The 21,089-nt window shown below is 49.3% G+C and overlaps 1 protein-coding gene across 5 annotated transcripts in view; it reads right to left on the minus strand.

The window, feature by feature from the left end:
• The window catches only part of nphp4 (nephronophthisis 4), a 770,918-nt gene that overhangs the window by 176,418 nt on the left and 573,411 nt on the right, over positions 1–21,089 (minus strand). For all 5 annotated transcript variants that reach the window (XM_072478481.1, XM_072478484.1, XM_072478483.1 and 2 more), the window contains one exon: positions 1,816–2,007. In XM_072478481.1, coding sequence (XP_072334582.1) covers positions 1,816–2,007 — 192 coding nt within the window. The remainder of the gene's footprint in view (positions 1–1,815; positions 2,008–21,089) is intronic.

Raw genomic sequence — 21,089 nt, forward strand, 5'->3', positions numbered from 1 at the left:
ACTGTCCGTGTGGAATTTGCACATTCTCCCCGTGTATGCGTAGGTTTCGCACCCACAACCCAAAGATGTGCAGGCTCGGTGGATTGAACACACTAAATTGCCCCTTAATTGGAAAAAATGAATTGGGTACTCTAAATTTTTTTAAAAACATTGCCTGAGCCCCATGAAAGTCTCGGACTCTTCCATGGACAGTCCAATAACTCTTTCCCCATTCAGTTCCTTGGTCAGCCCCTAATCCTGCGTCTCCGTCTTCCCCGTTCTATCCAGTGTTCCACACCCACACCCACCCCAGTTCTACCTCTGTCTTCCCTCTCCCACTGGCCTCTGAACTCAGCTTTGGCATCTACGTATCTCAAAATCATTGACAAAGTGAAGCTCGGCAGGTGCAAGACACTTACATTCAGTCGGGAAACAAATTGTTTCAATTATCTGTTGGCCCGGCACTGAATTTGGAGGGGAAACATAAATCCAGCGGGTTGGCCTTTAAATGAGCTTTCATGAGATGTGAATGAATGCAAAAGTGTTTCTCAAGGTAGATCAGTGGGAAACTCAACAGGTCATTAATCCAGACTAGTTTCCCAGTGGTGGAAAACTGGCTTCTCATTACGCCAAATTTAGTGACCGCAACCTCCATGATGCCCTATACTGGTGGGAGAGGAAAATTCTTTTCAATTTATCTGATACCTTTAAAATGCATTGATCGTGGTTAAAGGCATGATTGTGCAACTAATTATTACAATACAAATTACCAGCGCCATGTTTTATTTTCACATTCCAAAATGGCGACCACCCACACTGGTGGCAGTTCACATCTTCTACTCAGGGTATAATTTAACTCCCATTTTTGGGAGGACTTTTGGAGGCTTCAATGGTCAACCTATACACCGCAAGGGATTAATCTTGTAGCATCTTGAGATGTATTTGTTCCATTCATATTTCTTTAAGTTGATGAGGGCAAAACAATTTCTGTTGTAAAATATGACAGAAAATGAAAATGTTTAAGTTGTATATGTGATGGAGACTGTATGTGAGTTGCATTATAGAGGGTATATACAATGAAGGAAAGGAATGTGATGATTTACCATTCTATAGGAATGTGAAAAAATATCTTGTTTAGGTCGAGTGGTAACATAAATGTTGAATTCTCTTTCGTGATTTAGCTTCCTTAGAATGAAAAGTGAGCATGTGGCCAATGCTAAACAAAAGAGAAAGGCCAAGAGTTAACCTGATAGAGATCTTCAAGATTACAGAAGGGTTTCATTGAACAGATGCAGAGAAGATGTTTCCATGTGGGAGAAGACTAAATATAAGACAGGCATTAATAAATCCAACAGGGAATTCAGGAGAAGCTTATTTTCCCAGAGAGTGGTTAGGATATGGAATCTATCACAAGGAGTACTTGAGGTGAATACTACAGATGAGAGAAAAAGGAAGAGATGATTATGCTGATAAGGCCAGATAATAGTAGATGTTTATGTTCTATACGAGCTCTGTGGTCCTATGTAACAGTGGCCTACATAAATAACATTTCCAATAGCCTGCAACTATAGTGTTATTCATAAATTGTACAAAACCAAAAGGAATATCAATGGCGCTACGAAATATTAAGAAGAAACCTTTGAAATCACATTCAACAGTTCTTTCTCTTTGACACTGAGATCCAGCACTGTTAAACTTGCGCCTTTAAAGGTTTTGCAGAGATTCCAAACAACATATTTGATAAAAGTGCTCAGCAGGTCTCAGGTTTTTTGTAAGTCAATACACATCAGCTCATCAAGGGTTAGCTGAGAGGTCAGACATTCCATTGCTCCTTACCTACTGAAAGCCAAAAATTGCAGAATAATTTCATTGCATTGAAGATTATATGCTTTTTCCCTCTTCAGATTAATCCTTGAAAGTTCATCAGAGTCGATCACTGTTGCCAGCTCATTGTTATCGTCTAGGATCTCAGGGAAGCCAACAGCATGCATCTGCGCTAAAGCTGCTCTTGAAATCACAGTGGAAGCCCTAGGAATCAAACACAACAATCATTAAGAACAAAGATAGCTGTAATTCAGACAATGTTTGGAGTGATACACTTTCTTCACTGGCACTTAGTTTAAATTCATCACAGCCAGATAAGCAAATTTCTCCTATTAAGCATCCACAGTCCAATTAGTTCAAGGATGTACTGACTATTTGAGGGCGGAAAATTCCAAAAAGTAGCAATCACGATCAGATTGCCACTCTTCTCCTACTTTTTTGACCTTGCACTGGAGCTCTGCATTTCAGGCTGGGACTTGCAAACTGAGACTCTTCAGAAACGTTGGGGGGGGCGGTGGGGAAACGGGGGGGGACCTTTCTGGGAGTTTCTTCCTGCAAGATTACACACGTTATTTCCAGCACTATCAGCCGTGTTTTGGGAAGTCTTCATTCACTAACTTATTGGAAAGCTTTGGGACATTTAAATAGCTTTTCACTGTGTTAATGAGCGTTGCCAGGGGCGGGGAAACCGTTCAGAAGGTGTGGGGCAGATCCGCAGGAGGCTAGGGGTGTGGAGGGTGTCCCATGCGGGGCTCGGTCTAGGTCTTCAATATAGTTACACTAAAGTTAGAAATGCTTTTATTTCTTCCAACTCTTTCAGAGTAACTATTAGCGTAAAACTGGCAGAACCCTCCACAATTACCGATTTAAATCACTTTGTCAGGTGGTTTCCAGTGCAGTGCAATTGTCCAGGGGAACAATTGCCGAGTAAACTCTTCCCTGAGAATCTCCGACAAGGATTCCCCAACGCATCTTTGGGGTACCGCCCAAATCTGATTCTGAGGAACCAGGAGATTACGAATGAATATTTCCGCAGGGTGAAATTTCTAGGAACAATGTTTGGACATAACTCTGATTCCTCAGATCTGTACAGTTTTGAAGGTGTCGGCTCCGATGTAAACCCTGTGGACATCAATCGTAAACATGTTTCTGTAGCAAACGCACCTCAGTGGAGTTATATCGAGGTCAGGCTCGATGAGAGTCCATCAATATTTATGCCTCAAGAGAGCCCCATGGAAGCTAATCTAAAGGTCGACCTAAAGCTGGAAAATGAGGGTCAGAATTGAACATCAGAGAGTCAGGGAAGTTGGAGGGTCCGGGAACGGAGTCAGAGGATTATGGGCAGAGTCAGTGAGTCAGGATGGGGATCAGAGGATCGGGGCGGGAGTCGGATCGTCAGGGATGGAGTCGGAGGGCCAAGGATGGAATTGGTGGGTCAGGGGTGGAGTCGGAGGCTCAGGACGGGAGTCAGAATGTCAGGAGGGAAAGTTGGGGCGGGCGGTGAAGAGTCGGAAGGGAGTTTGAATGTTGGGGGAGTTGGAACGATGGGGGGTGGGGGGGGGGGGAAGAGTGAGAATGTCGGGGCGGGGAGTAGTAATGTCGGGGGAGTTAGAGCGTAAGGAGGTGGAAAAGTCAGACTGTCGGGGTGGGGAGGGTGTTGCAATGTCGGGAGGAGTCGTAATGTCGGGCGGGTGGAGTTGGAATGTCGAAATGGCAAGGCAGAGTCAGAGGGTCAGGGAGAGTCGGAGGGTGGGGTGGGAGGGGGCAGAGTCGGAATGTCGGGACAGAAGACAGAGGGTCAGGGAAGGAGTTACAGAGTCAGGAGGACAGGGGAGAATGGATGGGTCAGTAGAGAGTCGAAGGGTCAGGGTGTGAGTCAGAGGGTCAGGGTATGAGTCGGAGGTTCAGGCTATGAGTCGGAGGGTCAGGGTGTGAGTCGGAGAGTCAAGATGGCAGTCGGAGGGTCAGGGTGAGATTCAGAGGGTCAGGGTGAGATTCAGAGGGTCAGGGCGGGAGTCAAAGGATTTGGGAGTGTCGGAGGGTCAGTGGAGCATTGCAGGATCAGGGCTAGAGTTGGAGGGTCAGGGCTGGAGTCGGAGAGTCAGGGTGGGAGTCGGAGAGTCAGGGCAGAGTCAGAGGGTTAGGGCGGGAGTCAGAGAGACAGGAACCGGTTACTGAGTTGGATGATCAGCCGAGATCATATTGAATGGCGGTGCAGACCCAAAGGGCCAAATGGCTTCCTCCTGCACCAATTTTCTATGTTTCTACCAACCCGCCTCCACTTCCGTGTCATCAAGGGCAGGAAAATCCGGGCTGAGTCTCACACGAGGTGTCCAATTTTAACTCTTTGTAAGTGAATGGATTTTGAGTCAGTTAAAATCGCGCCTCTATAGATCCCAATAAATTGGAGACTTTTCAGACCCTGTTTTCCGACTGAGTCAAAGTTCTCGAAAACTGTGGATGTCCACAAAACCCAACTTCTGTCATGCCTTCAGTACAAATGCTAACAATACTTGTCAACTGTGGTTTTCACGAAATAATTGATGAGGAAATTATACATTGGCATGGATTCCCATGCTGCTGGGAAATCCGCGGGCGGGTGGGCATGTGCTGCCGGTAGGACCAGAGAATCCTGTCGCCAACAATGCCTAGAGATATTTCATATATCTCTTCAAAGATATTGCGATTGATTGACCATTAAAGACACGATTTTGTGTTCATGGTCAACAGAATACTCTGCATATACAAATCTATTATTCGTAAACGTTCATCACACCATACTTTGTTTTTTGATTCCCTCTGTTTGTCCCAACACAACCCTACCTCACCCCCACATGGTTACCTGTCCCTTTGTTGCCAATTTGATGAAATACTATCCCACCAGCGTCACCAATAATGTTGCTCTTTAGAGTCGCCAATATGATACTGAGGCTCGTTTTATGATATGATGTTATGTCTGTAGCGCACAAAGACTCCGTGAGACGAATAGAGTGAAGTCGATGAGGCTTTATTAAGCGTGTCTGTTCCCCCACAGCTCAATAGTAGACTGGCCTGCGGGGGAGGACTCCGGCTTCTTATACTCCGCCTTCAGGGCGGAGCTAGAGGTCAACGGCCAACCAGGAACCGGGATCTGTCAGCCAATGACATTAGGGCTTCCAGTCCCACATGACCCCCAATACATACTACCACATTCACCCCTTGTCAAAAATGAACCCGGCGGGGTGATGCTTCGTATGGTGGTAAGGGTTTACAGGGCTGGTCCTGGGAGGAAAAAAAAACATTCACATGGCAATACAGTATTGTACAATTTTGTCCTGTTTCAACTATTTACAGAGGGTATAGAGAGAAAAGCAAAATGTTCTTGTGAAAAGTCCATATTTTGGTTTAGATCGACGCCACGAGTCGGTCGGGCGGTCTGGTCGTCCGTGTCGATCGCCTCGGTCCCGGTGGTGGTGGTGGTGCTTGTATCGGTGTTGTCGTCTCCGGGAGCCTTACGGTTTCAGCTTGGGCTTTATTCTTGGTCGGGCCTGAGGGGAGGGGAACCGATCCTCCTGGGAAGGGGGTGGTCGAGGGGTGCGGCGGTGGCAGGAAGGGGGGTGTGAATGGTGTCGGGGATGTGTGTGTGTTGCCGGCGGGCGCCAGATCCTGCAGGGAGACCGTGTCCTGTCGGCCGTCGGGGTACTCCACGTAAGCATACTGCGGGTTCGCGTGGAGGAGGCGAACCCTTTCGACCAACGGGTCCGCCTTATGTGCCCGCACATGCTTTCGGAGCAAGATGAGTCCTGGGGCCGCCAGCCAGGTCGGCAGCGACGTTCCAGAGGAGGACCTCCTAGGGAAGACAAGGAGACGCTCATGGGGCGTTTGATTAGTGCTCGTACATAATAACGACCGGATGGAGTGGAGAGCGTCCGGGAGGACCTCCTGCCACCGTGAAACTGGGAGGTCCCTGGACCGTAGGGCCAGTAGGACGGCCTTCCAGACCGTGCCGTTCTCCCTCCCTACTTGCCCGTTCCCCCGGGGGTTGTAGCTGGTCGTCCTGCTTGAGGCTATGCCCTTACTGAGCAGGAACTGGCGCAGCTCGTCACTCATGAAAGAGGACCCCCTGTCGCTGTGGACGTATGCGGGGTAACCGAACAGTGTGAAGATGCTGTTCAGGGCTTTAATGTCTGTGGCCGCGGTCATGTCAGAGCAGGGAATGGCAAAAGGGAAGCGGGAGTATTCGTCCACCACATTAAGAAAATATGCGTTGCGGTCGGTGGAGGGGAGGGGCCCTTTGAAATCGAGACTGAGGCGTTCAAAGGAGCGGGAAGCCTGAATCAGGTGCGCTCCATCCGGCCTGAAAAAATGCGGTTTGCATTCCGCGCAGATGTGGCTGTCCCTTGTGACTGTACGGACCTCCTCTAAAGAGTATGGGAGATTGCGGGACTTGATGAAATGGAAAAACCGAGTGACCCCCGGGTGGCAGAGGTCCTCGTGGAGGGTTTGGAGGCGGTTAATTTGTGCATTGGCACATGTGCCGCGGGATAGGGCATCGGACGGCTCGTTCAGCTTTCCGGGACGATACAAAATCTCATAGTTGAAGGTGGAGAGCTCGATCCTCCACCTTTGAATCTTGTCGTTTTTGATTTTGCCCCGCTGTGCATTATCGAACAAGAAGGCTACCGACCGTTGGTCCGTGAGGAGAGTGAATCTCCTGCCGGCCAGGTAATGCCTCCAATGTCGCACAGCTTCCACTATGGCTTGGGCTTCCTTTTCCACTGAGGAGTGGCGGATCTCTGAGGTGTGGAGGGTCCGGGAGAAAAAGGCCACGGGTCTGCCCGCTTGGTTAAGGGTGGCCGCTAGAGCTACGTCGGAGGCGTCGCTCTCGACCTGGAAGGGGAGGGACTCGTCGATGGCGCGCATCGTGGCCTTTGCGATATCCGCTTTGATACGGCTGAAGGCCTGGCAAGCCTCTGTCGACAGAGGGAAGGTCGTGGTCTGTATTAGGGGGCGGGCCTTGCCTGCGTACTGGGGGACCCACTGGGCGTAGTATGAAAAGAACCCCAGGCAGCGTTTCAGGGCTTTTGGGCAGTGCGGGAGGGGAAATTCCATGAGGGCGCGCATACGTTCGGGGTCGGGGCCTATTATCCTATTGCGCACTACGTAGCCCAGAATGGCTAGCCGATTGGTGCTAAAAACGCACTTGTCCTCGTTGTACGTGAGGTTCAAGGCTTTGGCGGACTGGAGGAATTTTTGGAGGTTGGCGTCGTGGTCCTGCTGGTCGTGGCCGCAGATGGTTACATTGTCGAGATACGGGAACGTGGCCTGCAACCCATGTTGATCAACCATTCGGTCCATTTACCGGTGGAAGACCGAGACCCCGTGTGTGACGCCAAAAGGGACCCTTAGGAAATGGTATAATCGCCCGTCTGCCTCGAAGGCTGTGTACTTGCGGTCACTTGGGCGGATGGGGAGCTGATGGTAGGCGGACTTGAGGTCCACGGTGGAGAAGACTTTATATTGGGCAATCCGATTGACCATGTCGGATATGCGGGGGAGAGGGTACGCGTCTAGTTGTGTGTACCTGTTGATGGTCTGGCTATAGTCTATGACCATCCTTTGTTTCTCCCCTGTCTTCACTACTACCACCTGCGCTCTCCAGGGACTATTGCTGGCCTGGATTATGCCCTCCTTTAGTAGCCGCTGGACTTCGGACCGAATGAAGGTCCGGTCCTGGGCGCTGTACCGTCTGCTCCTAGTGGCGACGTGTTTGCAATCCGGGGTGAGGTTCGCAAACAAGGACGGGGGTTGCACCTTGAGGGTTGCGAGGCCGCAGATAGTGAGTGGGGGTATTGGGCCGCAGATAGTGAGTGGGGGTATTTGGCCGCCGAATTTGAACGTAAGGCTCTGTAGGTTGCATTGAAAATCTAATCCCAGCAAGGTGGGGGCACAGAGTTGGGGAAGGACGTTTAGTTTGTAGTTTTTGAACTCCCTCCCCTGCACCGTTAGGGTAACTATGCAGAATCCTTGGATCTGTACGGAGTGGGATCCTGCAGCTAGGGAAATCTTTTGTGCGCTGGGATAGGTGGTCAAGGAACAGCGTCTTACCGTGTCGGGGTGGATAAAGCGCTCCGTGCTCCCGGAGTCGACTAGGCATGGCGTCTCGTGGCCGTTTATTAGCACCGTTGTCGTCGTCGTCTGGAGTGTCCGGGGCCGAGCTTGATCGAGCGTAATTGAAGCGAGACGTGGTTGTAGTAGTGGAGTGGGATCCGTTGTTGCCGTCCAAGATGGCGTCGAGGATGGACAAAATGGCCGTCCCCATACATCGCACGTGGCTGGTGGGTCACAAGATGGCGACGGGGTGGACAAAATGGCCGCCCCCACGTGTCGTACAGGTCTGAGGCGGTCCAAGATGGCGGCGCCCTTCCTCCCCTCGTGGTGGCCGGGACCCAAAATGGCGGCGTCTGCAGGTCGCACTTGGGGCGCTGAGGGGGCTGGGGAGCGCTAGGACCGCGCGGAGCTCCCTCACCGGGGACAGCGGTGGTCGGGACCCAGGTTGGTGGCGCCGGCGGGTCAGACGTGGGGCGCGGGGTTGGGGTTAGGGGGGCGTTAGAGACGTCCAGAACTCCCTCTTCTCCGTGGAGAGTGGTGGCCGGGACCCAAAGCGGTAGCGCCGGCGGGTCATACATGGGTACGGGGAGGGGGGTTGGGGAGCGTAAGCGGCGTGCAGGGCTCCCTGTTCTCCCGGGACCGCGGTGGTCGGGACCCAGAGCAGCTGCGCCTGCGGGTCGTACATGGCGTGCTGGGGGGGTTGGGGCGCGTAAACGGCTTGCAGGGCTCCCTGTTCTCCCGGGACAGCGGCGACCTCGCGGGACCGGCACACAACCGCGTAATGGCCCTTTTTCCCGCAGCTTTTGCAGATAGCTGCGCGGGCCGGGCAGCGCTGCCGGGGGTGTTTCGCCTGGCCGCAGAAATAACAGCGGGCGACCCCGGTGCGACTCGGCGTTTGGACCGCGCAAGCCTGTGGGGTATCCGGGGGGGGGGGGTTTGTCGCGACGGGCACGTACGGAGCCCAATGAGCTGCCGCGCGGTCGGGGCCGTAGGCGCGGGTATTACGCGCGGCCACGTCTAGGGAGGCTGCTAGGGCCCGGGATTCTGAGAGTCCTAGCGACTCTCTTTCTAGAAGTCTTTGGAGGATTTGGGAGGAATTCATACCTGCCACAAAAGCATCGCGCATTAACATGTCCGTGTGTTCATTTGCGTTCACCGAAGGGCAGCTGCAGGCTCGTCCCAAAATCAGCAGCGCGGCGTAGAATTCGTCCATCGATTCTCCGGGACCTTGCCGTCTCGTCGCGAGCTGGTAGCAAGCGTAGATTTGGTTAACTGGGCGGACATAGAGACTTTTCAGTGCTGCGAACGCCGTCTGGAAATCCTCCGAGTCTTCGATGAGGGAGAAGATCTCCGTGCTCACCCTCGAGTGCAGGACCTGTAGTTTTTGGTCTTCTGTGACCCGGCCGGTGGCCGTTCTGAGGTAGGCCTCGAAACAAGTCTGCCAGTGCTTGAAGGCTGCTGCCGCGTTCACTGCGTGGGGGCTGATCCTCAGGCATTCCGGAATGATCCTGAGCTCCATAGTCCTTTTTAGGCACGCTTAATAAATTGTAGCGCACAAAGACTCCGTGAGACGAATAGAGTGAAGTCGATGAGGCTTTATTAAGCGTGTCTGTTCCCCCACAGCTCAATAGTAGACTGGCCAGCGGGGGAGGACTCCGGCTTCTTATACTCCGCCTTCAGGGCGGAGCTAGAGGTCAACGGCCAACCAGGACCCGGGATCTGTCAGCCAATGACATTAGGGCTTCCAGTCCCACATGACCCCCAATACATACTACCACAATGTCCCAACAGCGTCGCCAGTACTGTGCAAGTGGATAAGGCCTTTATCTTGATCACGTGGCTGGTTTGAAGCAGTGGCTCTGTCTCTGCTGGGCTCATCCATCAGGTAGCGATCGTTGGTCTTGAACTTGGCTGTCTGGTCGTTATGCTGCAGTTGGGCTAGCACAGGCCGGATTCAAAGGAGGCTGGCACAGGCCGGGTCCAAAAGAGACTGAACACATGGCTGTGTCCCTTTTTTCCCTTTATCCTTCTGAGTTTTGCGCTTTTTGGGGCGGTCCTTAATCTTGGACCCAATAGTTCGACAGGGCTTCGATTTCGGCCAATAAAGGGGCGGGTGCCTTGGTGGCTGGGCGGGTCCTTAGCGGTCATTAACCTTGGCAGTTGGGCTCTCTGAGTAAAGGGAGTGGTGCCGATCAGTCTGTGGCTCTAGCGGTTTCTTGAGTGCAGTCCTATTGTTCTGAAATGGGCCATTAGAATGCAAACAAGGTTTCAATCAGGTCTAGCTACCTGCGTTTTAAAGACACAGAAGCTCTGTATCTGTCTGAGTCCTGGGTTGGCCATAATTCCCATGGTCCTTTGCAGATGGCCATCTCAGATGGCTACACCTTGTTATTCAGTTGTGCTCCCACTGAGCGCCGACCTTTGTTCTCCTATTAACACATTATGCTATCTTACCTTTTCCCACTATTAGCCCTCTTCAGTCCTTAATTGCACCATGACACCTTTGTCAATCTCTCCTTTGCTCTGATCTCTCCCTGTCCTTCTGTTCTGCCCCACCTCCTCCGACTGCATAATTCATTCCATTTCTATCTCTTTTCAGCTCTGTAGAAGGGTCATATGGACTCGAATCATTAACTCTGTTTCTCACGCCACAGGTGCTATCAAACCTGCTGAGTTTATCAGGCATTTTCTGTTTTTATTTCAGGTGTTCTCTTTGTTTTGTTAATCTGTTCAGGGAGGTTCTTGACATTCCCAAAAGATGGTTACGTGAGATTTCATAATATCTCACTACCTTTAATAACTAGCTTTAATCTAGCTATGCCTGATGATTTTCTAAGGGATGATACTTCTATGGTTCTTGCAGTTTCAGAAATCATTGTATGCCATAGCATTGTTCACCATCTCCATCATTCAAGCATTCAATCCACTGCTAGCCAGATATACATCCACCTTTCAAAGTAGTTAATCGCCACTACATTAATTGCAGTTGATGGAAGTATGTTCAGCATGTCCACGACAGTGTCAGAAAATCACTTTTTCTAATCTCTAGTCTTGCTCTCACTGTCCAATTTGTATAGGCGATAACACATGTACATTGTTCATCCCTCTCAGGGCTCTTAAAAGACCTGAATCATGACCTGATCAATCTTTCCATTTGGTGCAGTCAACATTCTGAGATGTTCTAGCCGCTTAAAATTGTCTTAACTGCGAATCAGGGAGACCAGCGTTTGTGAGCTGACAGGGGTGGCACAGTGGTCAGCATTGTTGTCTCACAATGGCAGGGATCTGGGTTAAATTCCGACCCTGGGTGATCTCTGTGTGGAGTTTGCACTTTCTCCCCGTGTCTACGTGGGTTTCCTTCCAAAGTCCAAAGATATGCAGGTTAGGTGGATTGGCCATGATAAAAAATTATTGCTTGGTGTCCAAAGATGTGCAGGCTAGGTGAGGTTATAGGGTTCTTTTTTAAATTAATTTACGGGATGTGGGAGTTGCTGGTTAGGCCAGCATTTATAGCCCATCCCTAGTTCCCTTTCAGAAGGCGGTGGTGAGTTGTCATGTTGAACCGCTGCAGTCCTTCAGGTGTAGGTACACCCACTGTGATGTTAGGGAGGGAGTTCCAGGGTTTTGTCCCAGCGATAGCGAAGGAACGGCCAAAAATTCCCAAGTCAGGGTGGTGAGTGACTTGGAGGGAAACCTCCTGGTGGTGGGGTTCCCAGGTATTTGCTGCTCGTGTCCTTCTAGATGGTAATGGTCATGGGTTTGGAAGGTGCTGTCGAAGGAACCTTGGTGAGTTACTGCAGTGCATCTTATAGATGGTACAAAAGGCTGCCGCTGTACGTTGGTAGTGGAGGGTTTGAATGTTTGTGGAAGGAGGAGCAATCAAGTGGGCTGCTTTGTCCTGGATGGTGTTGAGTTCTTGAGTGTTGTTGGAGCTGCACGCATCCAGGCAAGTGGAGAGTATTACATCACACTCTTGACTTGCACCTTGTAGATGGTTGACAGGCTTGCGGTGGTCAGGAGGTGAGTTATTCGCCGTAGGATTTCTAGCCTTTGACCTGTGCTGGTAGCCACAGTATTAATGTGGCTAGACCAGTTCAGTTTCTGATCAATGGTAACCCCCAGGATGTTGATTGTGGGCGATTCAGCTTTGGTATTGCCACTGAATGTCATGGGGCGATGGTTAGATCCTCTCTTGTAGGAGGTGTTCGTTTGCCTGACACTTGTGTGGCGCAAATGTAACTTGCCACTTGTCAGCCCAAGCCTGGATATTGTCCAGGTCTTGCTGCATTTGGACACGGACTGCTTCATTATCTGAGCAGTCGCGAATGGTGCTGAACATTGTGCAGTCAACCACAAACATCCCCACTTCTGACCTTATGATGGAAGGGAGGTCATTGATGAAGCAGCTGAAGATGGTTGGGCCTAGGACATTACCCTGAGGGACTCCTGCAGTGATGTCCTGGAGCTGAGATGATTGACCTTCAATCACCACAACCATCTTCCTTTGTGCCAGGTATGACTCCAAGCAGTGGAGCGTTTTCCCCGATTCCCATTGACTACAGTTTAGCTAGGGCTCCTTGATGCCATACTCAGTCAAATGCTGCCTTGATATCAAGGGCCATCACTCTCACCTCACCTCTAGCATTCAGCGCTTTTGTCCATGTTCGAACCAAGGCTGGAATGAGGTCAGGAGCTGAGTGGCCCTGGCGGAACCCAAACTGAGCGTCCATGAGTAGGTTATTGCCGAGTAAGCGCCGCTTGATAGCACTGTTGATGACTCCTTCCATCACTTTGCTGATGATGGGGAGCAGACTGACAGGGCGGCAATTGGCTGGGTTGGATAGGGCGGGGGCGGGGCCTAGGTAGAGTGCTCTTTTGGAAGGCCTGTGCAGGTTTGATGGGCCAAATGGCCTCCTTCTGCACTGTAGGGCTTCTATGGATTCTATGGGCTGAGATTCGGCAGACCAGCATCTGTGAGCTGACGGTCTCCACTTACGTTGCTAAATCCTCATCCTGGCACAGATTAGAGAAGAAACTTTCCCTTGAGTGCTTATGATTAAAAGAGTTAATAGGGTAGATCAAGAGAAACTGATCCCTCAGGTGAGGGTGTCCAGCATATGGGGCTATAACTTAAAATTAGTGTCAGCTGATTCAGGAGTGATGTCAGGAATCACTTCTTCACATAAAGGGTAGCAGAAATGTGGAATGCTCTCCTCCGAAAAGCTGATGGGGCTGGGAGTCAGTTGAAAAGTTCATATTTGGGATTGACAGGTCAATGTTAGGCAGGGTTAGGCAGAGCCAAGGTGGGTAGATGAAATTAAGAGAGATCATCCGTCATCTGATTGAGTGGCAGGAGAGGTTCGAGGGGTCGAATGGCCCACATTGCAGCCTAAGAGACAGGAGGTAGAGTTAGCAACAGCAGTGCAGGCAGCCTCCTGAAATCAAAACTAAAACATTGATATTCTTCTCTAATGCTCTGGAAAGCCAGTAAAACCTTTTTGGGGGGAGAAAGGGGGCATCATTTCAGGGACTTGGGACCATACAAGAATCTGAGTGGAGCAAGGGGGGGGGGGAGAATCTGTCAGATTATGCTATTGCCCCCATCTATTTTTCTGTATGCCAAAATGTCCCAGTGACTTGGAAGGTGCCAAATATATTGCTGTACAGATGCACATATTACATATGCAATTCCCATCATCTGCACTGGGATACAAGGGATATCTGTGCATCACCATGTTTCTTAAGGAATTGAAAGATTTAAAACTTAAAGCTAACACAGGGGTTGTCTGTGAAAATTATTGAAAGAACAACTGTTTAGAAATAGATGCAAACATTTCAGAAAAATATCCAACTGGTTCCCCACCACTGCAGCCTGACCCTGGTGCCAATGTCCCCCACTCCACCTGAAATGGCATGAGGAAAAACACAATGATGTAAACGACCATAACCCCAAGGACAAGGAGAGTGATGTGTCTATGGGATTGACTGAGGTCTCATTATTTTTTCCTCCAAAAATGGCTCCACTGGATAATTGGCCTAAAGATAACTCAAAGAAATGCCAGACGTGATCCAACCTCATGAATGCCAGATACAAGGTTACAAGGACCGTTGAAACTTTTAGTCAAATGCTCTTGAGATCGTAGAATTTACAATGCAGAAGGAGGCCATTCAGCCCATCAAGTCTGCACCGACCCTTGGAAAGAGCACCCTACTTAAGCCCACACCTCCACCCTATCCCATAACCCAGTAACCCCTCCTAACCTTTTTTGAACACCATGGGCAATTTAGCATGGCCAATCCACCTAACCTGCACATCTTTGGAATGTGCGAGGAAACCGGAGCACCCGGAGGAAACCCACCAGACACGGGGAGAACGTGCAGACTCCGCACAGACAGTGACCCAAGCCAGGAATCGAACCTGGGACCCTGGAGTGTGAAGCAACTGTGCTAACCACTATGCTACCGTGCTGCCCCAGATACATTCAAGTCCACGATTAGCTTTGTAAGTCATGTCACCCTGGCTGAGTAAATTGAGCAAATGAAAATAAATTAGCTCAGATACTAGCATTTCTGTAGAGAATTATCACTTTCTCAGAAAAATTCTTTTCCTATACGAGTTACTTGGAATTGTACTAACTTCACATCAACACAATCAAATTGCATTACAATGGGCACTTCTTCATCAAGCACACATGAAATGAAATGAAATGAAAATCGCTTATTGTCACAAGTAGGCGTCAAATGAAGTTACTGTGAAAAGCCCCTAGTCGCCACAGTCCGACGCCTGTTCGGGGAGGCTGTTACGGGAATTGAACCGTGCTGCTGGCCTGCCTTGGTCTGCTTTCAAAGCCAGCGAATTAGCCCTGTGCTAAACAGCCCATGCATGCCTCTTTCTCCACTTCAATTTAAATTATGCACATTAAAATTCATCTGCCATTAATTAACCCATCCACATAACTAGTTTAAAGATCTTTGACTTCTGTCAATCACTTAAACTCATCATCAGGTCACGTAGCATGATTCCGTCAATAGTAGAATTAGCCTCCTACTTATCATTTATAAATACCACAAATAGCAGGGGATCCAGAAAACTCCAATTATCCATGTCTATCCCCGATAGAGTTTCTTCCATTTACCATCCTGCGCTTTCTCCAGCCAAACCACTTTTCAATCCAACAAGCTAATTCGCCGTTCGCTTCCTGAGTTTTAATCTTCTCGAAAAGACTTAAACGTGAAACTTCAATTAAGTGCTTTCCCAGAACAAATTTTATTCACCGGATATTCCTTGTACATGAGTTCAGTTGCTGCTTCAAAACGATATCAAGAAAATGGCTCTGTTGCATCCAAATCACTGCTTGCTCCTTCCTATGACTATTTTGATGAGGTTTCACGTGCTCGAGTGGTGACTTGAAGATAGTCAGTATATCGTTTTTCTTGAAACTATTTATTAAGTACTATTTACAAAGAGCTCATGTCAAACACATTGTTCCATAGACACAGGATATACTGTGTCTTGCTTCCTTGGAGCCTGTTATGTATTGGACATTTTGTTTGGCTTGCCGTACTTTGCAAGGCTCCATGGTTTCTCATTAGTTCACCTGAGGCAGCCTTAAAGAACAGTTACAATGTTAATCAGATAGTCACCTCTAGTCGAATCATAGACCTTTTTTGTGGTGGCTGCATGATTCCTGCAGCACAGTGCTGTCCAGACAGACACTGGTGGGTGGCACCAAGGGCAAGGAGACCCCTGTACTCCCCAATCTCTGGGGTGAGGGCGCTTGAATCTAGGAACTTCTTCTTGAGGCTGCTAGCGTTTTTCCTCTGGGTTACTGACATCCTTCACAGTCTGGTGAATATAGCTGGGCCAGAGAGAGTGGCGTGAGTGTGCTGGACTGGGATTTAAATCTGGCACCATGATCTTCAAACCTGTCAGCTGAGGGCGGGCGGACGAATCAGCTGCCAGCCGGCCAGGAGACTCAGAGGGGAATTCACTTGTGCATAATTAACGAGGGCCCAAGTGCCTCTGGCGCAGGATCCCCACCATTCTGATCATTGGGACAAGCCCCGTCGGAGCCGCCCGCTACTGCACTTAGTCTCAGTATGGGAGAATGCTGTCTACTGGTCGAGTGGGATAGCAGCTTCACATGCTAGCTGATTACTGGACTGGGACTCTTACAATGACATGAAAAGCAATCAAGGAAAAACTGATTCAAGAGAGAAACCTTCAGGGCTTGAACAATCACAACCTCTTGAAAAGAAAGACAACAAACTGACTTTCTCTCTGTAGCCTTCTTCTGTGTTGTACACTGGAGGAAGGTACTGGCTCGAGAAAATGGAGCACATTCAGCAGCAAAGATGAACTTTGCAGCTGCATCATTCACTGCTGCTATGTCAACAAGAGAAGTACAGTAAGATCTTACAACACCAGGTTAAAGTCCAACAGGTTTATTGCGAATCACTAGCTTTCGGAGCATGCGAATCACCAGCTTTCGGAGCATGCGAATCACTAGCTTTCGGAGCATGCGAATCACTAGCTTTCGGAGCATGCGAATCACTAGCTTTCGGAGCATGCGAATCACTAGCTTTCGGAGCATGTGAATCACTAGCTTTCGGAGCATGCGAATAACTAGCTTTCGGAGCATGCGAATCACCAGCTTTCGGAGCATGCGAATCACTAGCTTTCGGAGCATGCGAATCACTAGCTTTCGGAGCATGCGAATCACTAGCTTTCGGAGCATGCGAATCACCAGCTTTCGGAGCATGCGAATCACTAGCTTTCGGAGCATGCAAATCACTAGCTTTCGGAGCATGCAAATCACTAACTTTCGGAGCATGCGAATCACCAGCTTTCGGAGCATGCGAATCACCAGCTTTCGGAGCATGCGAATCACTAACTTTCGGAGCATGCGAATCACCAGCTTTCGGAGCATGCGAATCACTAGCTTTCGGAGCATGCGAATCACTAGCTTTCGGAGCATGCGAATCACTAGCTTTCGGAGCATGCGAATCACTAGCTTTCGGAACATGCGAATCACTAGCTTTCGGAGCATGCGAATCACTAGCTTTCGGAGCATGCGAATCACTAGCTTTCGGAGCATGCGAATCACTAACTTTCGGAGCATGCGAATCACTAGCTTTCGGAACATGCGAATCACTAGCTTTCGGAGCATGCGAATCACTAGCTTTCGGAGCATGCGAATCACTAACTTTCGGAGCATGCGAATCACTAGCTTTCGGGGGATGCGAATCACTAACTTTCGGAGCATGCGAATCACCAGCTTTCGGAGCATGCGAATCACTAACTTTCGGAGCATGCGAATCACCAGCTTTCGGAGGATGCGAATCACTAACTTTCGGAGCATGCGAATCACTAGCTTTCGGAGCATGCGAATCACCAGCTTTCGGAGCATGCAAAAATGGGCTTGCGAAATCCTACCAACTGTCCTGGCTTGAGACAATTCACACCTCTTTAACCTGTGATTATCCCTCTCTCCAGTTGTTCCATCTGGACCTGTAGACTTAATTACCTGTAGACTTAAATACTTGCATTCAAAGTATCGTATTGCATCTTTGACTTTGTCTATATAAATGTTTCTGGAACCCACCTCACCATTCACCTGAGGAAGGAGCAGTGCTCCGAAATCTAGTGATTCGGAACAAACCTGTTGGACTTTAACCTGGTGTTGTAAGACTTCTTACTGTGCTCACCCCAGTCCAACGCCGGCATCTCCACAACAAGAGAAGTGTTCAACACCTGAGACATGAATGCATCGGATAGATGAAAAGTAGAACAAAGAATGTCCTGAAGACACTGCAGAATACAAGGAAAGTAAGATTCCCCCCCCCCCAGTACTCGTCGGAATATCATATTGTGAAGATAGTGATATCATTTTTACGCTAGTTTCAGCATGAGGCTGCTCCGCTGCAAACAATGGTATCCCGAAGTTAGCATGAGAAAGCAGGATTGCACTGTCATCAACAATGGAATAAACCCTTCGACCCGGATCTATAGGACATTCATGTCCAGTACTATTCAGCTGTAGAAGCTCTGTAGTTTGAGCCTCTGCTTCTTTACTGAAAGAAGAATTGAATGTATCCATGACTTGTTGGTGATATCCAAATGTGGGCTGCAGTTTACATTCGTGCAAATTATTAAGCTCTGAACTTTCTGTATTGGTTTGATCCACCAGCTTGGAGTTAAGCATCTCATTCTCCCATGTCATCAGTGGGCTTAGTGAAATAAGTAGACAAATTCACCTCTTTTTAAAAATAAATTTAGAGTACCCAATTCATTTTTTCCAATTAAGGGGCAATTTAGCCTGGCCAATCCACCTAGCCTGCACATATTTGGGTTGTGGGGGTGAAACCCACGCAAACACGGGGAGAATGTGCAAACTCCACATGGACAGTGACCCAGAGCCGGGATCGAACCTGGGACCTCGGCGCCATGAGGCTGCAGGGCCACTGCGCCACCGTGCTGCCCCGACAAATTCACCTCTTTAATACTTTCTTCAAATGAGACAACAAAGGGAAGTGAGAGATCTGCAATCTCCTCCTGTGGTCCGGTGGATGGCGCTTCAGCAACAAAGACCAGCTCACTGCATAACAAGTGGACTTCCATTTCTACTGCAGCTACTAGGTTTTTCCAGAACTAGGAACAACCTTGGAAATTCATCCCTGAATATTAGAGAATCATAGAATCACTACAATGCAGAAGGAGGCCATTCGGCCCATCGGGTCTGCACCGGCCCTTGCAAAGAACATCCTACTTAAGCCCACACCTCCACCTCCCGTAACCCAGTAACCCCACCTAACCTTTTTGGACACTGAGGGCAATTTAGCATGGCCAATCCACCTAACCTGCACATCTTTGGACTGTGGGAGGAAACCGGAGCACGCGGAGAAAACCCACACAGGCACGAGGAGAACTTAAAAACTCCACATATACAGTGACCCAAGCCGGGAATCAAACCCAGGTTCCTGGTGCTATGAAGCAACAGTGCTAACCACTGTGCTACCGTGCCGCCCGTATTGCTCCAGTGACTTCTATTGTCACCTCATTGACCTTTTGTAGAAGACCAAGTGCTAAACACGCTGACCTGCTAGGAAGGGAAAGCTCTGAGGCATGGTCATATGGACTCAAAACGTTAACTCGGAGTTAATTACTGAGTTTTTTCAGCGTATTGAAATGAAATGAAATGAAATGAAATGAATGAATGAAATGAAAATCGCTTATTGTCACAAGTCGGCTTCAAATGAAGTTACTGTGAAAAGCCCCTAGTCGCCACATTCCGGCACCTGTTCTGGGAGGCTGGCACGGGAATTGAACCGTGCTGCTGGCCTGCCTTGGTCTGCTTTAAAAGCCAGCTCTTTAGCCCTGTGCTAAAACACTGTTTTACGCAGAGAAATCTTCCAGATCTGGGGCGTCATTCTCCGCTGGCGGGAGTCTCCATTTTGCCGGCGCACGGGGGTTTCCCGACGGCGTGGGGCTGCCCCACAATGGGAAACCCCATTGACCGGCCGGTGTTATGGAGACTCCCGCCGGCGGGTCGGGGCAGAAATGTGGCGGGGCGGGTAGGAGAATTTCGCCCCTGTTTCCTTAATTTCTTTATCTTCATGTTCATAGAAGTTCATAGAATCACTACAGTGCAGAAGGAGGACATTCGGACCACCGAGTCGGCACCAACCCTCTGAAAGAGTCCGCACCCCATCCCCACAACCCAAAAATCCCACCTAATCTTTTGGACAATAAGGGGCAATTAAGCATGGCCAATCCACCTAACCTGCACATCTTTGGACTGTGGGAGGAAACCGGAGCAGCCAGAGGAAACCCACGCAGACATAGGGAGAATGTACAAACTCCACGCAGACAAAGGCTAGAATTGAACCTGGGTCCCTGGGGCTGTGAGGTAGCAGTTCTCACCACTGCGTCGCCCGTCTAAGAGTCTAGCGAGTTGACCCTTCACTTTGAGATTTGTGGACCCTGGCCCCTGTAGCATTAGGGTGGGTTTCTACTTGCTAAAGCCAGACCTGAAGCCAGCCCAATGTGTTAGATAAGACTTTGACCTCAGCCCCAGTGTACTGCTTCAATTCTGTTCTGTATCCTTGTTCTCCAACTCCCCAGTCCAGAACTGCTTGTGTGGATCTGTGATTTCTCCTCGGAATTCGTCAGGTTGAAATGCTGTATTTCCAATTTCCTGGACTTCAAAATGGTTGGAAGCTTGTTCCAGCTTTCTTCCTCCAACCTGAACTTTAGATCTGCAAGTGGAAGGATTTGGTAGTTTTGGCGGGCCTTTTGCAAGCTTTTTGGTGTGCGGAGCACCCAATAATGGGCCCACTTACTGGAGTGACCTCTCCCTAGTGCAACGTCTCCCTGAAGTACACCCTGATTGTCCTGCCACAGCTTCATCTGCTGCCTTGCAAACTATTTGTCTTCTCTAACATTAAGTCCCCTTTTGTTTGCAAAATATCCGGCAGCGCACTGTTCAGCACACTGACTACAATGCGGTCATGAATTAATGCATGCTTTAAAGCTTCATAAGTGTAGCTATTGGCCAGTCAGTGTAAGTCGTTAATAAATGAATGATTGAATTCACCTGGCCTTTGGCTCCTCTGGTTTAATATCGTCCATTCAATTACCAGAGTCTTCTTAGGGCTGAAATAATTATTTTTTTAAAAAATATATATTTATTAAAGTTTTTTAACACAATTTTTCTCCCTTACAAACAATAACCCCACCCCCCTCGTAACAAAAAAAAACGAGAAATCGCACAGAGCAAGATATATACATGGCAAAATGATATATTTACACAGCTTTGTACACTGGCCCTCACCCGTACGTGCCAGTTTCCCCAACCCTTCATGTTATCTCTTGCTCATCCACCCTCCCAGGATGTCCCCTCCTCCTCCCCCCCCCCCCCCCCCCCCCCCCCAAGGTTGCTGCTGCTGCTGACCGACCTTCCTCTAACGCTCCGCGAGATAGTCTAGGAACGGTTGCCACCGCCTGTAGAACCCCTGCGCAGACCCTCTCAAGGCGAACTTAATCCTCTCCAACTTTATGAACCCAGCCATATCATTTATCCAGGCCTCCAGGCTGGGGGGCTTCGCCTCCTTCCACATTAGCAAGATCCTTCGCCGGGCTACTAGGGACGCAAAGGCCAGAATGCCGGCCTCTTTCGCCTCCTGCCTCCTGCACT

Source organism: Scyliorhinus torazame, chromosome 16 (genome assembly GCF_047496885.1).
Source record: "Scyliorhinus torazame isolate Kashiwa2021f chromosome 16, sScyTor2.1, whole genome shotgun sequence".
NCBI classification, from domain to species: Eukaryota; Metazoa; Chordata; class Chondrichthyes; order Carcharhiniformes; family Scyliorhinidae; genus Scyliorhinus; species Scyliorhinus torazame.